This window comes from Bradysia coprophila (genome assembly GCF_014529535.1).
Source record: "Bradysia coprophila strain Holo2 chromosome X unlocalized genomic scaffold, BU_Bcop_v1 contig_38, whole genome shotgun sequence".
NCBI classification, from domain to species: Eukaryota; Metazoa; Arthropoda; class Insecta; order Diptera; family Sciaridae; genus Bradysia; species Bradysia coprophila.
Genome location: NW_023503327.1, coordinates 1729198 through 1754434, shown reverse-complemented (window position 1 = coordinate 1754434; position 25237 = coordinate 1729198). Strand labels below are relative to the sequence as shown.

The 25237-nt window shown below is 36.2% G+C and overlaps 1 protein-coding gene and 1 long non-coding RNA gene across 3 annotated transcripts; one reads left to right on the top strand and one right to left on the bottom strand.

Annotated features, from left to right (window-relative positions):
• Window positions 1-1036: 1036 nt before the first annotated feature.
• On the bottom strand, window positions 1037-23214 carry LOC119069657. The gene is made up of 3 exons (XR_005086370.1): window positions 23021-23214; window positions 5214-5219; window positions 1037-1050 (listed from the first exon to the last, which is right to left on the bottom strand). It is a non-coding gene; the product is annotated as an uncharacterized LOC119069657 (long non-coding RNA).
• On the top strand, window positions 13716-20001 carry LOC119069656 (phospholipase A1). Of its 2 annotated transcripts, XM_037173776.1 has the most exons (5): window positions 13716-14041; window positions 14127-14292; window positions 18860-19470; window positions 19592-19751; window positions 19829-20001. In XM_037173776.1, the coding sequence occupies exons 1-5, from the start codon at window positions 13987-13989 to the stop codon at window positions 19899-19901; spliced, it is 1065 nt and encodes a 354-aa protein (XP_037029671.1). In that variant the 5' UTR covers window positions 13716-13986; the 3' UTR covers window positions 19902-20001. The 2 variants fall into 2 exon arrangements, with proteins under 2 accessions (XP_037029671.1, XP_037029670.1); XM_037173775.1 differs by having other exon boundaries at window positions 13716-14292.
• Window positions 23215-25237: the final 2023 nt, after the last annotated feature.

The following is a 25237-nucleotide window of genomic DNA, read 5'->3' as shown; positions in this document are numbered from 1 at the left end:
CGAAAGAGACCTAATTCAAATTTTTCTTTTGTTCAAGTTTGTTTGTTATTGAAATTGTCTTGAAAATTTCGACATTTACATGAATGATGAAGAAACAAAACTCACAACTTCTGTCAAGATTAACAGTATAACAAAACCAAAATTTCAATTAGGTCATTTTCGCTACAGTTAATCCAGCTACACATAGCAACCCGAAAGAGGCCTTATTCAAATTTTACCATTGTTTTACTGTCAAATGTGACAGCAGAACAAAAGAAACATTTGAATTAGGTCTCTTAAAAAGACTCACATTCGCGTTTTATGTGTAACTACTGTTACAATACCGACGCAGGCATTTACAATAGTCTATACCATACACCCTGTCATATTATGCTAGATATATGTCAGATTAAAACGCAGATTTTTTTCGGTTACCGATTATAACTGCGGCAATTGACTATAGTTGAGAACATACCCTTATTCGTCTGCATCAATTTCTATAGAACTATTTCTGTGCAATGCATTTCTCAACGTTCGACTGGTTACGACAGTCATCAGCACCAATTAAAAGAGTCACAACGTTGCAAAAGCAAAAAATATCATTTTCTTTTTATCAAATTTTCGTGCACACACAATTTTCCGTAGTCATTGATAATTTGTTCGATACATATACTCGAACGATAACGATCTTGTAACACCTGAAAATCCTTTGAGAATAATAAACTAACGTACTGCCGACATAAGTTAGTTAGTTTCGTTATGTATACACGAGCTGCAACAACTATACCCCCAGCCAAATGTTAAACACAAAATTATTTTGGCTTTTCTGGCCGGTGCTAATGATTTATGGCTATGTTGTTTAAACACGCAACGAAAGTTATTTGTGAGCCTCTTTTACTAATTAAATACCTTGTTGGTAGACGAATTAATTATACAATAGAATTAAAGGGAAATGAAAATTATATATTTAGTATGGTGTGCGAGTGTGTGTGTGTGAGGAGGAGGTAAAGGATACATTCGATGATACATCATGTCATTAAAAACTGTAAAAATCGGAAAAATATAGAGAAACTAATACCGTAGCCTTACATTAAATTGCTTCCACGAAACGGCGGTCGACTCAACGGTGTGCTACTGAGAATGACGGACACATTTTTGTTATTTTCACTTGAACTGCATCCACAACCAATTCATGCAAAACACACTGTTCAAACAATAAAAAAAAATTGCTACGATTCGACGTTGTTTGTTCCGGTATTATCATGCCCGCAAGTTAGTAAGCGGGCGTGACGCAAGTCCACTACCAAAAATGTTTTACCAAAATTTTTTTCGGGACGGCGGAGCATATTTACAGCAACTTTTTGACTTCTTCCCTTAACTCCAACGACCCCCAAACTAGCATATCGGGGAATCTAGGAATCCATACGAGTTCAACGAGCTATCACACGTTACTGCAGCTTCAAAATTGACCGAGATATTGAACTTCGAACAATTGATGTTTGTATGAAAATAAGCAAAATTTCGTTTTTTCAGATAACTGAAATCGCCTACGTTAGTTAGTTAGTTAGTTCCTATGGAAAAATGGGATCCAGCAACTCCTAAACGTTTCCATAGATTTTCCTGAAAGTTTGGTTATAGGAGCTTCCAAAGTCTCCATACAAATGCCATATAAAAGCCAATTTGTATGTGTGTGTGTGTGTGAGTTGTATATTTTGTTGCATGATATGGATGGTAATGTGGTGAATGGAGTGTGTTGTTTTGGGAAGTATTTCTTGTTGGGAATTGTTGGGATCATTAACTTCCACTAGGTAGGCTATGGAACGAAGTATGCTTGGAATTACGCTCAGAGATAGAATGACAAATCAATGGATTCGACAACAAACAAAAGTCGTTGATGTCATGGAAAGAATAGCATCTTTAAAGTGGAGCTGGGCGGGACATATTGCAAGAAGGACGGACGAACGTTGGACCAAAAAGATCATGAACTGGAGACCACCTAAAACACGACCTAGAGGTAGACCACCAGAGAGATGGAGTAATGGTATAAAGAGAATTGCAGGCGCAAATTGGCAACAAGTGGCAACTAATCGTTCGGAATGGAAAAGAATTGGGGAGGCCTACGTCCAGCAGTGGACAGAAACAGGCTGAAAAAGAAGAAGAAGAAGGTAGGTTCCTAAATTTTGGGATGACAGGTGATTCCTCTGGCACTTCCTAACTTCAATCGGATTTTTTGATGGATTTGGGTTATTTTCGACATGAGTGAGATGTTCCAGGGTTGGTTCCTAAATTTTGGGATGACAAATGATTCCTCTGGCACTTCCTAACTTCCATCGGATTTTTGATGGATTTGAGTTATATTCGACATAAGTGAGATGTTCCAAGGTTGGTTCTATAAATTTTGGGATGACAGATGATTCCTCTGACACTAACTAACTTCCATCGGATTTTTTGATGGATTTGGGATATTTTCGACATTAGTTAGGTGTGACAGAGTTGGTTCCTAAATTTTGGGATGACGGATGATTCCTCTGGCACTTCCTAACTTCCATCGGATTTTTCGATGGATTTGGGTTACTTTCGACATAAGTGAGATGTTCCAAGGTTGGTTCTATAAATTTTGGGATGACAGATGATTCCTCTGGCACTTCCTAACTTCCATCGGATTTTTCAATATTAGTGAGGGTCACCAATATTGGTTTCTAGATTTTGGGATTCAGACTAGCATTTTTTAATTTTTATAAGGTTTTTTTGATGTTGTCGAAATGACATACTTACAAAAGTGGTGATATCAGTCAAAAAACCCTGAAAGGGTAAATGTGACGCAAGTCCTTTATTTTACTTACAAAATACCTGATATCTTCCACTTGTGACGCAAATTTCTTGTTGTAAAATTTTCTTTCACAAATTTTTTGAGTCAATTTTTTGTTGATAAAACTTTTGCGTACGACGCACAATGCGTCACCCTCAGCGATATCAGTTATTTTGTAACTAAGATAAAGGACTTGCGTCACATTTGCCCGTTAAGGGTTTTTTGACTGATTATGTAATACAGCGACTACAATTAGAATATAACAGGTTATAGAACCGCATTCGGCGATGAATTTTGGAATAGTAAACAGATAAATTGAAAATAGGAAATTTGAAAAATGGTTAAATTGAAATCGGTTAGTCATTGTGTACTACCCCAGAATATGCTTTTCCTAATTAATAATGTTGAAATTTCCCTAGTATTTGCTGAAACACAGTTTATGCAGTCTGTGACTGCGAAAAATCGCAAATATAAAAGACCTAATATCATAATCTTGACAATGGAGTGGTGAGTTTTAGTCAAAATAGATGAAAATAGTAGAAATGACTTTATGGAGTGGTGAGTTTGCCCAAATACCTTACACTTTCTGTACTAGTGATAACTTCATCAATCCACTAGCGAACTGAATTCCTGAATGTCCACTAGGAAGTGATTTTTCAATATATCCAGAAATTCGTCACGACATTAATTTTCTCGCATTTTACTTACTCAGCTCAGCGCCTTGTTTCCTTTCACATAATAAAACGATATCTGTCCAATATTAATGTGTAATACCACTCGAAAATGTTTTGTTTTCTTTCTTTTTTTTTGTGCATAATGTTCAAGTACATTAAGGTAATAAGACCAAAACGTTTTAAACTTGCCGGTAACAATTGTAATAAAAATAAACTAACCAATGTAACCTGCGGCATGTTAATTAAAAATAGAATGTTTCGTTAATGTGTGGAACATTCTGTACAGAACTTGTAAACTTATTCAAAAATATCATTATCGCACATATGCGGTGCGCATGTAATTATATTGCTTATGTTCATTTTCAATAAAAGAAGAAGAAACGAGCCATCAGAACAGTCGGATCGTTTGCTGCGACTGAGCCCCGTACAAACCCGTATATCTATTGCGTACGTGACCCTAGTGCGTCTGTCACCCTACTTTGACCGTAAGCCTATGCGCCGGTTAAAGTAGTTAAAGTAAAATTATTATGTAATGTGTACATCTTACAAATTGCGCATAGCGCAATTACGAAGCTTCGTACGACGTTCCTTTCAAATAAAACAAAAATTTCAAATAGCCCTAAAATTTTAATTTATTGAGTATAAATACACATAGGGCCTAGTATCGGCCTCAGTCCGAGGACCCAAATTTAATTTTTTTCAACTACATTCTATTCGGCCTTTGATTACCTTCCAAATGAAACAGAAAATACGAAAAACGGATGAAATTTGCTCGAGTTATATGTAAAATACACATATGGCCCTAGTAGCGGCCTTAGTCCGAGGACCCAAATTTAATTTTTTTCAACTACATTCTATTCGGCCTTTGATTACCTTCCAAATGAAACAAAAATTACGAAAAACGGATGAAATTTGCTCGAGTTATATGTAAAATACACATAGGGCCCTAGTAGCGGCCTTAGTCCGAGGACCCAAATTTAATTTTTTTTTCAACAACATTCTATTCGGCCTTTGATTATCTTTCAAATGAAACAAAAATTACGAAAAACGGATGAAATTTACTCTAGTTGTATGTAAAATACGCATAGGACCCTAGTAGCGGCCTTAGTCCGAGGACCCAAATTTAATTTTTTTTCAACAACATTCTATTCGGCCTTTGATTACCTTCCAAATGAAACAAAAATTACGAAAAACGGATGAAATTTGCTCGAGTTATATGTAAAATACACATAGGGCCCTAGTAGCGGCCTTAGTCCGAGGACCCAAATTTAATTTTTTTTTCAACAACATTCTATTCGGCCTTTGATTATCTTTCAAATGAAACAAAAATTACGAAAAACGAATGAAATTTGCTCGAGTTATATGTAAAATACACATAGAGCCCTAGTAGCTTTTCACTTCTAAGGCCCTAATTCACGGTCCACTCACCCGATTTAAAAAAAAATTCCTGGATTGGTATTGACAATACCTATCATTTGCCGTGTCATTTACATTTCCATCGTTTATTTTGCCATAAATATCACCAAAAGACCTTAAATCACTTAGGTGGCCCTAACTCACGAAGGGCCGACCCGAATATGCCCATCTTCGAACTTAGCCTCACTATTTTGACTATCTTTCAGGGAAAAAAAAATTTTTGAAATCGGATTTGATTTACTCAAGATATCGACGTGACGGACAGACGGACTGACGACCCAAATTTTTATTGCGGATTCGTCATCTATGAACATAGGCAAACACTTTGCCCTTACCGTCTGCTTCGAATTCCATCAATTACACACGGCATCGTAATCCTAAAAGCCCCTTCGTACTTCGTACGGGGCTAAAAAGATGAATGAAATTAGAATCAGACATATAAGCTGCATCAGCTATACAAGGAGCCCGATATAGTCAAATTCATCAAAATCAATCGATTAAGATGGCTCGGTCATGTACAAAGAAGGAATGAGGAACATGTACCACTGAAACTACTAAATACAAATCCCGATGGAAGTCGCAGGCCAGGAAGACAGAGAGCGAGATGTATAGATGCAATTGAGTCTGATCTGAAAGTAGGTTGTAGGGCTCGCCCAAGTAAGTAAGTAAGTCAAAAACCAGTCACCCCTTATTGAATGGATCAGCAAATAATATCGTTTGATTTATCTTTCCTAATGTCACAACAATCTAGTACTTCAAATGGTGAACGACGGTGGTCGTTGGTTCTATTGAATTGTTATAGTGTTTGCGGGCCAGTGGGTTGGGCCTAATAGAGAAAATATCACAATTAAAGTTGCAGGCGACAGACAGTAAAAACGGACTCTTAATGTCAAAAGTAAAGGGTCTCATAACGTCAAATGAAACAAAGCTGACGTTTTCGTGTTAGTCGTGTGGGATATATATTTTCAGTGAATCTCGGGTCATAATTCCTCTAGGAAGTCTACCTCTATGTCTTCGGCTGGTCACTACATTTTTATTGTGATAATTGTCAACAATTACTTTTGTTCGTTCGTCCGAAAATTTTGGATTTGTTTCAGTTGACATAAAATATCAGGTTTTTCCAGTGATCGAAGATTACTCACATAATAATCGAATATATCCAGAGGGTGTTCTTGTGAAGTCTTCTGCAGTGGATATTCTTTAATGTGACATTGCACTTGAAATATCAATTCGAACCGTGATTTTCAACAGTAAAGTTTACGAAAAAAGAACATTCTCTTCCGAAATGATTGGACGGGCAATCAATAGTTTAATTACATTCAATTTATTGTTTTTCACATTTTGTGCTACTGTTTGTGAGGGAAGGCATTTCACGAGTTCCTTCCTTCCCTTTGTGTCCAAAATCAACTCTCTATATAAAGTTGCACCGTCGCGATCCATACATCCCGAATATGCTTTGGAGAATCGACTAAATCAGGTGGAACAGGCCATTTTTAACACCGTCGACGATTTAATTGATTCACGAGTCGAGCCTAAATAGAAACTCGTGACATTTTGGTGCTCGAATAGGTAAAATTGTAACGTTTTGGAAGCTTTTTCATTTAGGAATCGTTCAATAGAGCGATAGAATCTTGGATCGTAGGAGGAAAGTTCAACAGTTTAGGACTTTAAAGCGTGTAAGATCTAGAATTTCTTTAAGTATCAATACTACTTAACAGAGTAAAATGTGACGCAAGTTACGAGTGAGTACTTCTAAAATATCGTTTTAGGTGATGCATTTTACGTCACTATTGACTGACGATTCTACTCTCATTCTCTGGTATTCTTTAGAGTTTTTTTCCTCTCGTGCCATTTGTGACGCACGTTTCTTTTTTGTAAACAAGTAAACCTTTAAGGTTCATAAGATGCAACACCTAACGTCTAGAAACAAATCGAAAAAAAATCTGTGTCGGTTAAACAGTGGGTTAATTGGACAGTCATTCTCAACGTAGATGATTCCCCGGACTTATTAGACAGTTCTAGAGCGAAGTTTTAATAGAAATTGAAAGCTTATAAAAGAAGTCGTCCACGTACGTTTTCATAACAGCAGACCAAAAGGTCCTTTAAAAATTGACCAAAACGGAACTGATTTACAAGATTTCCGTGTTGTAAAAACCTTTTGATTGCTCGCGGTCAGCAACGACTCATTACTGTCTCGTCAAAATCCGCAAGCAATCAGAATACCGTACTGTCTTACTAAGAAATTTCTGTTTTGACGTGTGAGATGTCGCGCTAGCCTCCGGCTCGAAATACAAACTTCCAACACGTATCAACAAGAAATGTCTCCAGCAAGACAGTATATTTCTTACACCTACTCCCTACCTGTGTGCTGTATCGCTGATACCATTTTAAGGTGGCGGGACATTTCCACACCGTCAATATCGTCAGGAACGATATTATCGTTTTTTTGGACGATACTATCGTCTAAAAAACGATACTATCGTCTAAAAAACGATACCATCGTCTAAAAACGATATTATCGTTTAGTTTTGGGTGGTAATATTGTCCAGGACTCAATTTTACTCAGAGGTGCAGCAAGAACCAAATTCTCTTCCAAAATATCGAAAAACAATTGTCAGAGGAAATCACCTACACATCAGTGTTTAAAAAAGGCGTTTAGTTCGTTCTAAAATAATTCATCTTTTTACGTAATGAATACCAACTTTGATTGTACATAAAAAGCGTTTTAACACGCCGAGCGATCCGGCCCATTGCCCCGGAGCGAAGCGCAGGGCCGCAATGCGAGCCGGGCGCCGGAACGGTGTCGGAACGTAGGAGTTAATTTTTTTTTCTCGCATCGTCTCATAATTAGTCTGTGTAATTTTTCTATATCAAATTTAAATTTACGGAACCAAATGAACCAATTTTTAATATATATTTGCCGTCTATAAAAGGGTGTTTATCTACAAGATTTTGTGTTTCGTCTTCAACAACCATCCAGAACGATAATATCGCCCAGGACGATATTATCGTCTAGAATTTTTATTTTAAATAAATTAAAAACGATATTATCGTCCTGGACGATATTATCGTCTCAAATTTAAAAAAATAAATTAATTAAAAACGATATTACCGTTCTGAACGATACTATCGTCCAGAACGATATTATCGTCCCAAAAATTATCGACCAGGACGATAATATCGTCCAAAATAACGATAAATTTGTTCAGAAAAAGAAAATAACGATAATATCGTCCAGCGGATGTTTTCATCCAGGACGATATTATCGTCAAAAAAACGATATTATCGTTTTTTAAACGATAATATCGTTTTTTAGACGATAGTATCATCAAAAAAACGATAGTATCGTCCAAAAAAACGATATTATCGTTTAAAAACGATATTATCGTTTTTTTAAACGATAATATCGTCAATAAAACGATAATATCGTCAATAAAACGATAATATCGTCAATAAAACGATAATATCGTCCTGAAAATATTTTAAAATTTATAATTTTAGACGATATTATCGTCCTGAATGAAATTTTTTTGGACGATAATATCGTTTTTAGACGATAGTATCGTCTAAAAAATGATACTATCGTTTTTTGGACGATACTATCGTCTAAAAAACGATACTATCGTCCAAAAAACGATACTATGACGATACTGACGATATTGACCGTGCAGTTATGTCGCCTCATCCATTTTAAGAAGTTTGTTGACTATCATCTAAAAGACCGGCCGAATGACGGCATGACTATATTGGGAGTGTCATGCGATTTTTCGGCTTCTTAGTACTGTCATACATGCCGCACGACAAGCCGATAATGAGCTTAATTGAAATAGTTTAGAATTAAGTCGAAATTCTAGCCACAAATTTGCAATTCAAGTTGATACAAAGGCACAGAATTCTAGCCGCTCGATATACAATTTATATAACAGACACACTTTGGAAACAAAACGTTGACCATCACAGTGTGTTTGGTTGTTTCCTCTTGTTAAATGTTCAACGTGTTTTTACACTCTTTGAACTCTCTAATCGAGATATATCCACACATGCCATTCTACTTTATCTCTTTTATTAGCGATGGTACACAAATTAGAAGATGACGACTGAAAGATTTTTGTTTAAATTTCGGTTAAGTCGGATCAGTTAACTGATTATAAGATGACTGTATAGTATCGCGATACGTTGTTATTGGACGATCACAGACATTGTCGATCGCAAATATTTGCCATTCACATGTCTGGGTTTGTATTTTCGTTGTACATTAATTTGTGTTTACGCTGTTACGCGCTACGGAATTTATTCTACATCACGGTGAACGAACTCCTATTTTATAACATGTGTGTATGTTGTCTCAGCTTGAACTCTCAATATATTGTGGCAATGGATGACACAAGAGGTGTACTGGTCCGGGTTTGTAAGTATTACCTGATGTACTAGCCAGTAACATACAGAGAGCTTGCTACTTGTCAAAAGAATTTTTGACCGGATAAAAGGTGCCCTTGATTCCTATAACTTAAACGACAAATAAAAATGACTCATTCGAGGCAGCAGTCACACGACCATATTTGGGTTTGCATATGATAGGTACAGACGATTTATCAATGTCCAATTTTCACAATCGCAATGCGTCCAGATCCAGACCCCATCCATAACTCGCCTTTCGTAAACTAATACCTCTGTTATGAGCGAAGGTATCCTCTGACTTGAACCGATCAATTGTAATTTAATCTCATATTACGTAACAAGTAGCATTGCCACACATTTTATGTTGATTTTTGTTTTTAAATTCACCATCGCAAAGATCGAACTACTTTTCCGAAATGTAAGGCCACCACACCATGAGTGGAGTTAGTTATATGAAAATTGCATTTTTTGGTTTAAAAAAAAAAGTCAACACCGGTTGTTGTTGCTAATGAACCATTGGTATGGGTTATGGGTATAGGAAAATAATGATAGAAATGCTGTCGATCAAATGCTAAATGTATTGTAGCGGCAGGAGAGCGAGAATTTTTGATTTTTTTTAATGGCTTTTTAGATAGAGTACATGCCTGTTAAATGTATAAATTAGCGTCGACGCCAAAACTGTATACACTGCACAATATTGCAACAATTTTGTGTGATCCCAGAATAATGACTGACTGACACCAGGAAATTGGTTTTTGAATTTTCATGAAAATGTTTTGAGCTTATGAAGGAAGTGACCACACTCGCGATATTTACTCAAGCTTTTCAAGAGTTAGCTCCAAAATATTTCATTCGTAGAGTCGCTACATTCGCGTAATCAACAAATTTACAAAGCATGAAATTCAGGGTCTTATTTACTGGATATTTTACACTCTCCTCCACTAAAACTTCGGAAGCCTTTTTTTGTGAAAAACATTGTGTTTAACTCGGGAAAAAAGCTGGAAATTGTATTTCCTCGGGTGAATTGTGGCACTCGCCACGCTCTAGCCATAAACAACAACCTAGAAATACGATTTTCAACTTTTCTTCACTCGTTGAACCAGGGCCTATTTTTGGATTTTTTTTTGGAAATTTTGCGAAAAAATTGCCAAAAATTTCCAAAAACTTCGAACGTCCAAAAACCAAATTTTTCCACCATTTCGAACGGTTTAACTGACTCTCGATTATTTCTTGACACTATCAGGTTTCAAATGAAGACGAGCATGATTAATTTGAAAGATGAGAGCGTCAATAATCAAACATAAATCATTGAGAGCCGGATAAAACATAAGGCTGAGCTCCGGAGTTGCCAAAACAGTTCGAAATTATGGAAAAATTCGGTTTTTAGACGTTCGCAGTTTTTTTAAATTTTTGGCAATTTTTTTGGAAATTTTGGAAAAAATGTCCAAAAAAATTTCCAAAAATAGGCCCTGCGTTGAACAAATAAATATTAAATTCTTAAAAATTCCTTATACTCACAGAAAAAAGAGCTCTATCATGTCATCGTATTCTGATTTCGTTTTCTATTGATATTTTACGTACAGTTAATGTCAACAGAACGTCAACGTTTGCTTCAGCTGCTGTATATCCAGTGTGTTTGTTATGAGTGAACCAGCTGGTATAGCAGCTGAAGCAAACTTCTACACAAATAATTTGATTGACATTGACTGCACCCTCAGAGGTGAGAAGATCGTTTCATGGAGAGTTGATCTCACATCTTCCTACCACTAGTTCCTTAAGAGTAAACAAATCAAAAACTCGAATTTTATTTTCCGTCTTTCCGTATGCGACTTTGCAAATATCAAACATTAGAACTGTTAGAACGTACTTCTTCGTGTGCTAAGTGAAATATGTGGATGATGAACATTAACACACCACAACTAGGGTAAAAGTACCAATTACGGACCACTGCTGTAATATTAACCGTCTATTGTCTTCTCTTTTGTTTCGAACGAAGGAACAAAGGAAAACACAATAGAGGGTTAGTGTTACAGCAGTGGCCCGTAATCGGTTGGTTGACCCTACAAAATCAGAAATAACAAGACGAAAATTATTTTTACTTCCTAACTTAGATTTGCTTATACAATTTACACGATCTAAGGTTAGTTATCAATTTGCTAAAATTCACAGGCTTTTAGTACGGCACGAAACAAAAATCGATTTAATGTGCGAAGTCTAATGATGGAATCCGATTCGTACATTAATTGGGTGCATTCACTGTGCGGTTTTTGTGGGGAAAATAAGTTAGTTCATAGAATTGGTGTAACATCATGCACTGTTGTCTATTATCGTGAGAAAAAAAATCAATTGAACAGCGTTCAATCATGTCCGGAGCGATAGCGGAGGACTTGACGCAGTCTAACTTCCAAAAAAAGAACGAAGAAATTTTTTTGAGACGCGGCAACTATATATAGGCGAGAATTTAAGTTTCTTTCCTTTGGCCTGTATCACCACAAATCCTATTCTATCTTATTCGCGCTTCAAATACGAGCAAAACGAGCTATCACTCGACTATGTAACTTTAAAATTGCCGGAGATACATCGTTTTGAAGTTGGTCATTTTGATAGAAAATGCACCAAATTAACGTTTTCCAAACAATCAAAATCTTTCAACTTACTCTGTATGTTTCTATCTGTCTATCTGTCTATCTGTCTATCTATCGACGGTCGATCTCGGAAACTAGTCAGCCAATCTCCATGAAATTTTGCAGGAACCTCAGGGTGGGCATAAAAATGAAAATGTGATACGCCATTACCCCAGGAAAAACAAGAATTTTGTTTTATTGGCCTCGAAGTGGTTTCTGAGTGTGGTTTTCGAGGGTCGGTAACGCGTTTTCGGCTGTAGCTTAGCTGTATTGAAACCTATAGAGGCGTGCGACCCATCAAATGAAAGGTATTCGTAACACGATTCGAACAAAAAAATAATTAAAAAAATCGGGGCAGATTCGTTTGAGCTAGAGTGATTAGAGTGACCAAATTTTGATCTACTCGAGCGTAGGATGAAAGGACTAATATTTTTTTGGGTTATGAGAGATAGAGAATTACTTTCTTCGGCAAAGTCTCAGAATTTTACGAGTAGAACAGAGGGGCATATGTGAAAAATGTCGAAAGTTGGAAATGGGTGGGTCTGACCCACCCATTTCCAACTTTCGACATTTTTCACTGGGTCAATTATGTTTTTAGAGGTATTTCTTGAATGGTGGCAGATAGAGAGTTACTTTCTTCGGCAAAGTCTCAGAGTTTTACGAGTAGAAAAGAAGGGCATTTGTGAAAAATGTCGAAAGTTGGAAATGGGTGGGTCAATTGGGGTTTTAGAGATATTTCTTGAATGGTGGCAGATTTTCGTCAAATTTCAAATTTCGTCAAATTTTCGATTTTCGTCAAATTTTCGATTTTCGTCAAATTTTCGATTTTCGTCAAATTTTTGATTTTCGTCAAATTTTCGATTTTCGTCAAATTTCGTCAAATTTTCGAATTTCGTCAAATTTTCGAATTTCGTCAAATTTTCGAATTTCGTCAAATTTTCGATTTTCGTCAAATTTTCGAATTTCGTCAAATTTTCAAATTTCGCCAAATTTTCAAATTTCGCCAAATTTTCGATTTTCGTCAAATTTTCGAATTTCGTCAAATTTTCAAATTTCGCCAAATTTCCAAATTTCTGTTATAAACTGTTATAAAAAGCAGAGTTCTAAAACGACTGATATCCCAACAAAAATCTCTTCGAGAAAAGTGTGACGCAGTCTTTGAAGTACAATTTCTAAAATGAATGATATCGCTAGAGTTGACGCTTTCAGCTTCGTTACGCAAAAATTAAATTTTACACCCAATTTTAGTTCAAACAAGCTGGCTGAGTTTTTCTTATCATCTGCCAAATAATTTTTACCAAAAAAAATTTGACTGGAAACAACCAAAATTTTACCAAAAAAATCTGCGTCGCAAAGTGGCAAATGTTCAGGAACAGACCAGCAAGAAAATTTATCTGCCACATGCGACGCAGATTTTTTTGGTAAAATTTTGGTTGTTTCCAGTCAATTTTTTTTTGGTAAAAATTATTTGGCAGATGATGAGAAAAACTCAGCCAGCTTGTTTGAACTAAAATTGGGTGTAAAATTTAATTTTTGCGTAACGAAGCTGAAAGCGTCAACTCTAGCGATATCATTCATTTTAGAAATTGTACTTCAAAGACTGCGTCACACTTTTCTCGAAGAGATTTTTGTTGGGATGTTTTGTTTTGTTAAGATGTTCAGGTTGCCCATTAAAAGGTGATCATGTGTGATGGCACACCGGCTACATACACAACATAAAATTACTCGATTATTTCTCTTCTCCAAATTTTTTTTAATTTTTTTTTTCTTACTCGAACGAATTCAAGTCGTTCTGAATGCATAATTAAATTCCATTCCCATTAAATTCTATACCCTACTAAAGAGCATCATTGAAATCAATTCGGCGAACATACTGAAGCACAATTCCACTATTGCAACCGTTGTAGTACCACCTTCAGAAATGTTATCGCACTGAAAACACACAAAGTGTTTTCTTATTCTCGATTCAGCAGTCAAGTTCAACGGAAGTGTGCTAAGTGATATCAATTCATCGGGTATTATTGTGCATATCAGATATAGTTGTAACCGCAAATAAAACAAAAAAATAATTTTCAAAAAAAAGAAAATGTTCAAAATACTGTGCCAATTGTCAGTTACGATGTTAGTGATTTCAAATTTTTGTATGGAATTTTTCAGCATAAATGATGAGCCCTACAGTGATTTTGCTAATAATGGTGACCTATTTCTCTGTATCTTTCATTGTAGTCAGCCGGTCAGTTGTAGTGGCTATCGATCCGGAATACGAGCTAGTCAATCGAATCCGACAAGTCGATCAGGCAATTGTCAATGTTTTAGGATATCTACAGAATTACGATGCTGCAAACAATTCGTTGACGAATGAAAGTGATGTTACATTCTGGTGTTCGCATCGGTGAGTGCCAACCATCTCAGTAATAAATTTACAAAAAAAAATCGCTTCAAGCATTCCAAAAATATATAATGTGCACGACGTTAATTACAATTGAATGTGTGACTTTGCGTTTAATTTCGAGATATGTGATTTGGTTTCTCGGCCGCCAGAATTTTATATTATGCATTTTAACGGTTGACATGTGCAAGGTGCATTTTGCGTTCCTTTCTATTTTTTGGTTGCGATTTTTTTTTAGAAAGGTTTGACCTAAAGAAGAATTTTTATCATAAGCAAGATCAAGGTGTACACCAGCATCACGTTGAAAAAAAAAAATGTTTTCGTAAAAAATTCGAAATTGGCTCGTCTCAAGTTCATTAACTTCTTTAGTTTTTATGTGCCCGTTTATATGGGTCTATGGATTGTATAGTATATATAATGAAATTGTGGACCAACAAATTTCCAAACTTGTTTTTTGACGTGTTTGTGCAAAGAATTTTTGTTCGTTTTTTATTTGAAAATCTAACGTTAGAAATTCATAACTGAATTAACGACAAGCTACAGGTGATATATTCACGCATTGTCTCTATAACGTAATTTGATTAGCACATTCTTTCCGTCTCTGTAATCAGTTTTTTTTTGTTTTAAATATACGTTACCGCATGCTGTGCTCGTTAAGAATATTATACTCAGTGTTAGTCGAAAAGTGGTCGCTGTGTAACCGCAACTCAACAATAATTATTTATTTGATTACCGGATATAGATAAAAATTGTAATGAAAGAGGAAGAATCGGTGGAAGAAGGCTTGTCACACGTGACAGCAAATTTTTTTTTCTTCGTATAGACCCAGGTATGAGTTTTCACGCGATCCGTACGTACTTAATGAGTTTTCACGCGATCAGCGGGAGTTGTTGTCTATTTTCCGCCCGTGGACTTGTCTTTAATTACATGGTAAGAATGTGTTGAAATTTTGACGAATTTTTAGTAAGGTTTTCATTGCCCGTTCCATAACAGAAATGATCCTCATTCAATCCTATTGTTTGGAGTCATTTTGCGCACATTTTTGAGAATTAAAATTTTTGAAATTCTTGAAAATTCTTCGTGTTTTTAGAGGAGATTTATTTCAAGAAACTTCGTTTGCACTAATACAGTCGGCGACTTTGAAATAGGTCGCGTTTTTGGTTTCAGTTGTTTTTCTAAACAAATGTTCTTGTTGATACGGGTGAACAATGTACACTCATGCGCGTAGTAGTGGTAAAACCATTCAAAAACGTGTATATGAGTGGATCAGCTGAAACAAAACTCGTCATTTATTCCAAAGTCGCTGACTGTATTGAAGAATTTCCAAGAATTTCAATTCTCAAAAAAAAAGCTTTGCCATAGTGACCGTGTTCAAATTGCGACCATTGTTTCTAAGCGTGTCAGCGGCTTTTTGTCATTTCTCGAATCAATCATTAAAGAACTTTAGCAAATGACACAATAACGACCGGTGGTACAAAACTTTACTTTACCTGGAAAACAGATTAATTCCAGGTGTGACATGCAACAAAAACTTTAACTCACAAAATGAGCCTGAGCTCTGAACGAACAATGTTCAAACGAACAGAGCAAAAACAAACAAAGCAAAATTACTCTTCCCTTTCCTATGGTTCGCGTGAATCGAATGCAGAGACAAAATTCCGTTTCGACCTCCGGATCCAGTGGCGGTCAGAGGTTAGCGTGGTCTAACCAACTTCAGTCGCTTCCACTGGTCCGTTACACGATACAGCTGTAAACTTTGGTAAATGGGATTGTTTTGCGCACTAGATGTGAGGTACGAGCGAAGCGAGTTCGGCAACACATCGTGTGCGCAAAACCCCCATTTACTACCGTGTTAGGAACAAGGTTTTATCTCCTGTAATGTCATAATCACCATAAAAAACAAATTTAAAAAATCAAGAAGCATAAACACGTCATGACGCCGTAACTCATTCATATTCCCCACAATAAAACACACATCTAGTATACTGTCAAGAATTTGTCAATTTTCAGTGAATAAATGAGAAATTATCGAAGTTAGCCGTAAATAAATGTGAAATTATCAGAGAGATGCTAATATGACGACTGGGTCGTTTCGACGGATAGAGGGAAAATGTCGAATGACAGGTGGGTTTTTGAGAGAGAATTCAATACATTTTCTCTCAACCAATTTCAAAATCATTTGACATATTCCCTCTATCAAAATCATTCGACATATTCCCTCTATCCGTCGAAACGACCCAGTCGTTATATTAGCAACTCTCTGGAAATTATCGAAGTTAGCCGTGCGCAAATGACCATTTATCGAAATTTTCAGTTAATAAACGTACGTTCTGTGAATGACGTGTTTAAATCTAGCCCATTTTGATTCTAAAAGTGACACTCAAATTGTGAATATTATGACATTATAGGAGATAAATTTGGTTTTTAGTCTAAATGGAAAGTCGTTGAAATTGACTAAACGAAAGCTCTCAAGACAGCAGTTTTAATATGAAATAATGAATGAAATTAAGTTGTTGATCACGTATGAGATCAAAAACTTAACTTTAGGTGTAAATAATTCAGAAAGTTTCGTATACGTTTTGATACGTATTTTTAGCCCCGTACGAAGTACAAAGGGGCTTATAGGATTACGATGCCGTGTGTAATTGATGGAATTCGAAGCAAACGGTAAGGGAAAAGTGTTTGCCTATGTTCATAGATGACGAATCCGCAATAAAAATTTTGTCTGTCCGTCACGTCGATATCTTGAGTAAATCAAATTCGATTTTTTTTTTCCCTGAAAGATAGTCAAAATAGTGAGGCTAAGTTCGAAGATGGGCATATTTTGGTCGGCCCTTCGTGAGTTAGGGCCGCCTAAGTGCTTTAAGGTCTTTTGGGGATATTTACGGCAAAAAAAAACGTTGGAAATGTAAATGAAACGGCAAAAGATAGGTAATGTCGATACCGATCCAGGAAAAAAAAGTTTATTAAAATCGGGTGTATGACCCGTGAGTTAGGGCCCTAGAAGTGAAAGGCTACTCGGCTTCCTTTTTTCGTGATTTTTGTTTCATTTGAAAGGTAATCGAAGCCCGAATATAATGTGGCGAAGAACGTTTTAAATTTGGGTCCTTGGACTGAGGCCGCTCCTCGGCCCAAAGTGTATTTTGCATATAAATCGAGTAAATCTCATCCGATTTTGCTAGTTTTTGTCTTATATGAAAGGTAATTGAATACCGAATAGAATGTGGTGCGAAAAATGTTTGAAAATTAGGTCCTTAGACTGAGGCCGCTCCTCGGCCCTACGTGTATTTTGCATATAAATCGAGTAAATCTCATCCAATTTTGCTAATTTTTGTCTTATATGAAAGGTAATTGAATACCGAATAGAATGTGGTGCGAAAAATGTTTGAAAATTAGGTCCTTAGACTGAGGCCGCTCCTCGGCCCTAAGTGTATTTTGCATATAACATATAACTCGAGTAAATTTCATCCGTTTTTCCTAATTTTTGTTTCATTTAAAAGGTAATTGAACATCGAATATAATGTTGAAAAAAAAAATTAAAATTTGGGTCCTTGGACTAAGGTCTCTCCACGGCCCTAAGTGTGTTTTGCATATAACTCGAGTAAATTTGATCCGATTTTCCTAAATTTTGTTTCATTTGAAAGGTAATCGAACACCAAATAGAATGTTGTTGGAAAAAAAAATAAATTTGGGTCCTTGGACTAAGCCCGCTACTCGGCCCTAAGTGTATTTTGCATATATCTCGAGTAAATTTCGTCCGATTTTCCTAATTTTTGTTTCATTTGGAAGGTAACCGAAGGCCGAATATAATGATGTTGAAAAAAAAAATTAAATTTGGGTCGTTGGACTAAGGCCGTAACTAGGCCTTAGGCCTCTCAATAAATTAAAATTTTAGGTCAACTTGAAATTTGTGTTACATTTGAAAGGAACGTCGTACGGGACTTCGTAATTGCGCTATGCGCAATTTGTAAGATGTACACATTTCATAATAATTTGACTTCAACTAGGGTGACAGACGCACTAGGGTCACGTGCGCAATAGATGTACGGGTTCGTACGGGGCTCAGTCGCAGCAAACGCTCCGACTGTTCTGACGGCTCGTTTATGATGGATCTGAGTATCTATGTGGAACGTTCGTTGTTAAATCGACATTGTAAACGAAAATCTTCTTACGGACACAGTCGTCCTGGAAACACATCGATTTGTATCTTCTTATAAGTCTTTGGTCCATTCATACATTTGAAATCTTTCAAGAAAATACTCCCAGATCGTTGTTGTATCCAATCGAGAAATGTTTAAGACCTTAAACGAATCGTTCCACTCGAGTACATTTATTGACATAAATATTTATGTGGAAGAGTGCATGATGTGAATTGTTTGTCTTGCGCCAACAGAACGACGAGGTCATAAAGTATAAATCTGAAGCTCTCTCGTTTTTATTTATTTATTTTTTTTTTTAACTTTCTAACATTTCACGCTGTGTGTAATGCTGTGCATAAACACTCACCTGCACACCGCAAGGAAAAAAAATTAATTTCAAAAAAATATTTAAATTTTGCATTTTATTTCAGAAATCAACTACCATACCGTCAAGTACACATCAACGACCCCAACATAACATCGAAATTTAACTTCTCACTCCCAGTTGCATTTTTAATTCACGGTTGGTTCGACAGCGTAAATAGAACATGGATGAACAATACAATGTCCGCCTATGTTCAAAATATCGACTCAAATATCTGTGGTGTGGATTGGACCCGACTGGCTTTAACTGAATATTCGATAGCGGCGACAAATACACGCATTGTTGCTAAACAACTTGTCAAATTTATCCAATATCTTCAGCTGTTTTCATCTGTTTCGATAAAGCATTGGACGCTAATAGGGCACTCATTTGGCGCGCAAATCAGCGGCATTGCCGGACATCAGCTAAACGGTGCTGTAGGAACTATCATTGGTTTAGATCCTGCCGGCTGGTTATATACGAAACCAGTGCCAATTGATACGGATGAACGACTAGATAAATCCGATGCACAATTTGTGCAATGTATTCATACAAATGCTAATTACTTTGGTATCGGTGCAACAATGAATTGCGGTCACCAGGATTTCTATCCGAACGACGGTTTGTCGCCTCAACCAGGCTGCGTAGATCCCGCCATGGAGAGTGGAATGACACATTGTAAGCAATAAATTTGATTCGATTTAGAATGTCGTATATATGGCGCATTATGTACCAACTCTGTGCCCGGGTCATCTATTTTGAATATTTTTTTTTTCTCTCGTTCCTTTCCGACATACAGTTTCGATAACATGCAGTCACTTTAAGGCAGTTCAGTATTTTCTGTATTCATTGAATCCGGCGAATATGTTTAAAGCATGGAAATGCTCGCTGGGGTATTACTGGTGGGAGGCTGGATTCTGTAAATCGAAAACGTACGATTTACTAGGAATGTATTCGAGGTATGCTCGGTGTATACTCTTGATGTGATTCTCATATCTTTTGTGAATTTATTTTTTGTTCTTTACCAATATATTAGGCGTAAGTTGTTCGGCAGTTTGTATCTGAAGACATCGACTTATCCACCGTACGCGAAAGGAAAGCCAAAATAAATTGCAACCATGGTCATAACCAATATTGATGGAACATACTCACAGTTGGTTTTCATTTTAATTTTAATTAAATTAACTATTTATTGTACCAGACTGAATACTCATTACATCAACTTTGTTACTTAGTAAGTAAATAAAATTTTATTAAGAAACGAAACAAATAAAAAACGCTCTGCAGTCCCTGTCTCTTACTTTGTAGAACACCCTTATCGACAAATCTGCAGGTGAAAATATCTTAAATAGGCCTCAGAGTGCACAGAGTATTTTTCCAGTTTAGTTCCAAACGATGTTGTATTGCCTTCTCTTCACTCTGTGGCACACCGATTCACCCGTTGACTTCAGAAATTCTGTAGCCAAAAGCCAATCACTTTCCAGAAAAACTTCCTTTCTTAGAGTTTTCTTTCTAGAGCTGCTTACCCGTGAGATGTCGTTATGTCAGGTTTTTAGCCCCGTACGAAGTACGAAGGGGCTTATAGGATTACGATGCCGTGTGTAATTGATGGAAAGATAATCAAAATAGTGAGGCTAAGTTCGAAGATGGGCATATTCGGGTCGGCCCTTCGTGAGTTAGGGCCACCTAAGTGATTTAAGGTCTTTTGGTGATATTTATGGCAAAATAAACGAAAGAAAAGTAAATGACACGGCAAATGATAGGTATTGTCAATACCAATCCAGGAAAAAAAAGTTTTTTAAAATTGGGTGAGTGGACCGTGAGTTAGGGCCTTAGAAGTGAAAAGCTACTAGGGCCCTATGTGTATTTTACATAGAACTCAAGTAAATTTCATTCGTTTTTCGTAATTTTTGTGTCATTTGGAAGGTAATCAAAAGCCGAATAGAATGTTGTTGAAAAAAAAAATTAAATTTGGGTCCTCGAACTAAGGCCGCTACTAGGGCCCTATGCGTATGTTACATACAACTCGAGTAAATTTCATCCGTTTTTCGTAATTTTTGTTTCATTTGAAAGATAATCGAACACCGAATAGAATGTTGTTGAAAAAAAAATTAAATTTGGGTCCTTGGACTAAGGCCGCTACTAGGGCCCTATGTGTATTTTACATATAGCTCGAGCAAATTTCATCCGTTTTTCGTAATTTTTGTTTCATTTGGAAGGTAATCAAAGGCCGAATAGAATGTTGTTGAAAAAAAATTAAATTTGGGTCCTTGGACTAAGGCCACTACTAGGGCCCTATGTGTATTTTACATTGAACTCGAGTAAATTTCATTCGTTTTTCGTAATTTTTGTGTCATTTGGAAGGTAATCAAAGGCCGAATAGAATGTTGTTGAAAAAATTAAATTTGGGTCCTTGGACTAAGGCCGCTACTAGGGCCCTATGCGTATTTTACATACAACTCGAGTAAATTTCATCCGTTTTTCGTAATTTTTGTTTCATTTGAAAGATAATCGAACACCGAATAGTATGTTGTTGAAAAAAAAGTTAAGTTTGGGTCCTTGGACTAAGGTCGCTACTAGGGCCCTATGTGTATTTTACATATAACTCGAGCAAATTTCATCCGTTTTTCGTATTTTTTGTTTCATTTGGAAGGTAATCGAACACCAAATAGAATGTAGTTGAAAAAAAAATTAAATTTGGATCCTCGGACTGAGGCCGATACTAGGCCCTATGTGTATTTATACTCAATAAATTAAAATTTTAGGTCAATTCGAAATTTGTGTTACATTTAAAAGGAACGTCGTACGGGGCTTCGTAATTGCGCTATGCGCAATTTTTAAGACGTACACATTTCATAAGAATTTTACTTTACTGACGTTTACGGGCGCAGTAGGTTTACGGTAAGAGTAGGGCGACGGACGAACTAGGGTCACGTACGCAATAGATGTACGGGTTTGTACGGGGCTCAGTCGCAGCAAACGTTCCGACTGTTCTGACGGCTCGTTTTCTATGATCTTCATTAGTAACGGAAAAGAGATATCAATGTACTTCCAACGGATAAATTATAGAAAAAAGTCCAATTTTTTTTGGTGCAATCAACGCACTTCAAGGAAAAATGCTATTAATGACAGCTGCCAAATTAGTGGAGGTTCTCAGCGATTGCATAGTGCATTTTTTGACAAAGGTCTGAAAATTGGACTATCGGTAAATATGGTCATCCATAGTCTAATGCGATATGCGCATTACTGAGCCATTGGGAATGATGGAATTTCAGGAACCAACCAACTACTATCGTAATCATCCTTTTAGGCCAGAAGAGAGTACAAAAAAGACTGAGTTTCCCCTTAAAATCCCAGAGTTCTAGAATTGGGAAAATGCTGGACCATGTGAAGTTATGAAATTTTAGGAACTAGTACACTACCATTTCAATAATCCTAAAAGTATAGAGGGAAATCCAAAAAATGCTATGAAGTCCTTGAAAACTTCCAGTTCTAGAATTTGAAGCGGAAATAAGAGGCCAGGACTATACTGGTCTGTAATTCTTTTTTATTTAACTTGACAAATGTAGTTCTTTCGAAAATCCTTGAAAAATCAAAAACCTGAGTCTCTTCCAACCCTGTTCCCGACTATATCCCATCAGGATGATAATCTTGAATGTCAGAGGTTATTGAGGAATCATGAAATTTTACGTACTTTATGCTGGAGAACTTTTAAAAGTCCCAAATCCAGAATACATTCAAAATTTACATTGAAAAGTCGTAAAATTCCGGAGTTCTGACTAGTGAAACCTCTGGATGAGGAAATATGGACATCATTTACAACAGAAACAACTTCCTACATCATAACAGCAAGTTTCCTAACAAAATAAAAAAGAATTGGTGAAAATCTTGAAAATTATTATTTTTTCATTCCTAACATTATATGGTGGGAATGCGGAAAATAGGTTCCAGATCCGCCATCGTTAAAGATAGGAAAGACTGCCATAACTTATTTCGGTAGAGAATTTCATGGCGAACAAATCCTCGGAACATCATTTCCTTGTAAAAATCATATTTCACTAGTTATCTCACTTTGAAACTCAACTTTTTTTCTGACATTTCGGAAAAGCTTGGAAAAGTCACATGAAAATAGAAAATTTGTAAAAGCAAAGTGTCCCAAAAAAAACTTTAGACTTTCCTTTTTCATTTGAGCTATATATAGCTATGGTAGGTGTCATGGCAACTTCACAATAATTCGTGAAATTGCGTTGGTGCAATTTATTTTTTGACATTTGATTCCAAAATGGCGGAAAAAATTGGTCAAAGTCGAAAAATCTTTTTTTCTCAAAGGAAAATCCCTGAAACCGATAGAAAGACTGTAAATTCGCAAAAACTTTCTTCGGAAGGTTTATAGAGAATTTAAAGTGCTACGTTTTCGTTTTTTTATTTGTCAGTAACAGTGGAGTCACCACATGTTTTTCCAATGTTCCTGGACCTGGTGGTGTGTATACTCAAAATGTGCGTCTCGTCAAGGCCTGCAAGGCTAGCTAAAAACGTTTTTTTTCCAAAATGGGTTTACTCGATTAATCACGAGAAAACGATTTTGGGCCCCTTTTGGCAGACCCTTAGTTCGAGCGTCGACAACAAAATAAAGTTCACCAAACGTAGTGCTACGTTTTACTCGCAAAAGTTCAACGAACCGAATGAGCTTTAAGTCAATAATATCTGCACGGCAGAGTAAAATAAACCAGGCAGGAGCGGTTCATTTTCGAAACGTCAAATAAGGGACCTAACACACTGTACGAAAATGAGCTCAAATGAACACTGACATAAATTGAAAAATTTTATTCGAAAAAAATATAGGACTACTAGATTATTCAGGTCCCTTGTCAAACGTCCACTCCTGCCTGGTTAACTTTACTCTGTCGTGATATCTGTGACCCCTTGTCCCAAAATGTCTGATTTTGTTCGATGTTTTTTCGATATCACTCTTAAATCTTGCAAAATGTCATCTTATCGATTTAGTTAAAAAACCTTAAAGAAGTCTCTATGCAGAAGCGGTTCGAAACATCGTAAAGTTTCGTCACGTTGTTAAAATTATGCGTTTACAACTATTGTCGACCATCATTCACCAGACGAATCGTATCAAAACAATATACTGTGGCTTCATTTATTTCAGATGATAAATTATCATTGCAAGAGAGATGCACTCTTTGTCCGACAGCTCAGACATTTTCACACTCTAATCACTCTAATTGATGTGGAACGGCCGATGAAAATAATTTCCCTTTATTCATTCAGCCGGTAATAATGGTATAAATGAAATATTTTACTGGGAATTTTGCTATTTTAAACAAATAAAATTCAAACCGCAAAAAAGTATAGAAAAATATCTTAATTATACATCCGCGCACAATGGAACAGCGACCACAGCCAACTAAAAGGCATTTCATAAAATTTTCATGGCACTTAACTAACAAAAGAGTTCCTTAACAGATTAAGAATTAAAAGTTCAGTGAAAAGTTTTTGGTGTGAAAAGTTTCTATTGTCACATTGTCACTTAATTTTCGAAATTTTTATTTTATCACCAATTTAAATGGGGACTCGCTACATGAATCATAGCATTAGCCTGGAAACTTAATGTAGTCGTTCGAACATAATCAATTCAATGCAATGAGGTGGTGTTCTTTAGGCTATAAATTTTGGTACGAAAACACAGCTGATACGAAGAAAAAGACAAAGATTACCGAACCGAGTGGACAGTGAGAGGGAGTTTAATATGCTAACTTGAGAGATAGTGAGCTGAGGAACGGTGTACCAAATATCTCACTGTAGAATACACAGTGTTAACGGAGAAGTTTGAAAAATATTTGTTTTGTTCGAGCTTGAGGGCAATGTCAAAATTAGCGAATTTCCCGGCATTGTTAAATGACGTTACCTGATTAATCACTCTTAAGTGTCCATTCCACTCAACAAAAAGTACTTCGTGAGAGAGCCGTGAGAGAGCAAGCTGTCAAATAAACAAAGAAAAAATTGAAAAAATTCAATTTTGTCTCTCACACGGAGTACTTTTTTGGAGGAAACTAAGCATTACATTGTATACTATTGTATCGAAATTGCGTTATTGAGAATGGGTTGTCATTTTCGCCATTTTAAGAAGAAGAAGAATTACGTTTCAGGTCTATGACGCTCAGTAAATACACAATTTGTGAAACTATTTATGTTTTAGGCATGTAGTATACGTTGAATAAATTGGTTTATTGAGTCTATATCTCAATCCACGCCATTAGTCGTATAAATTTATACGTCAGAGAGAGCTTTTTTCTCCTTTGTTACGATCTGTCAGTTTTTCTATTTTGCGATTTAGTAGGGAAATGAAAACTAAAATTGAGATATCTTTGCTGTTTTAAGCGGTTTTTTATATTTTTTGGACCAAAATGTTTTAAAATTTGTTTGGAATCGATTG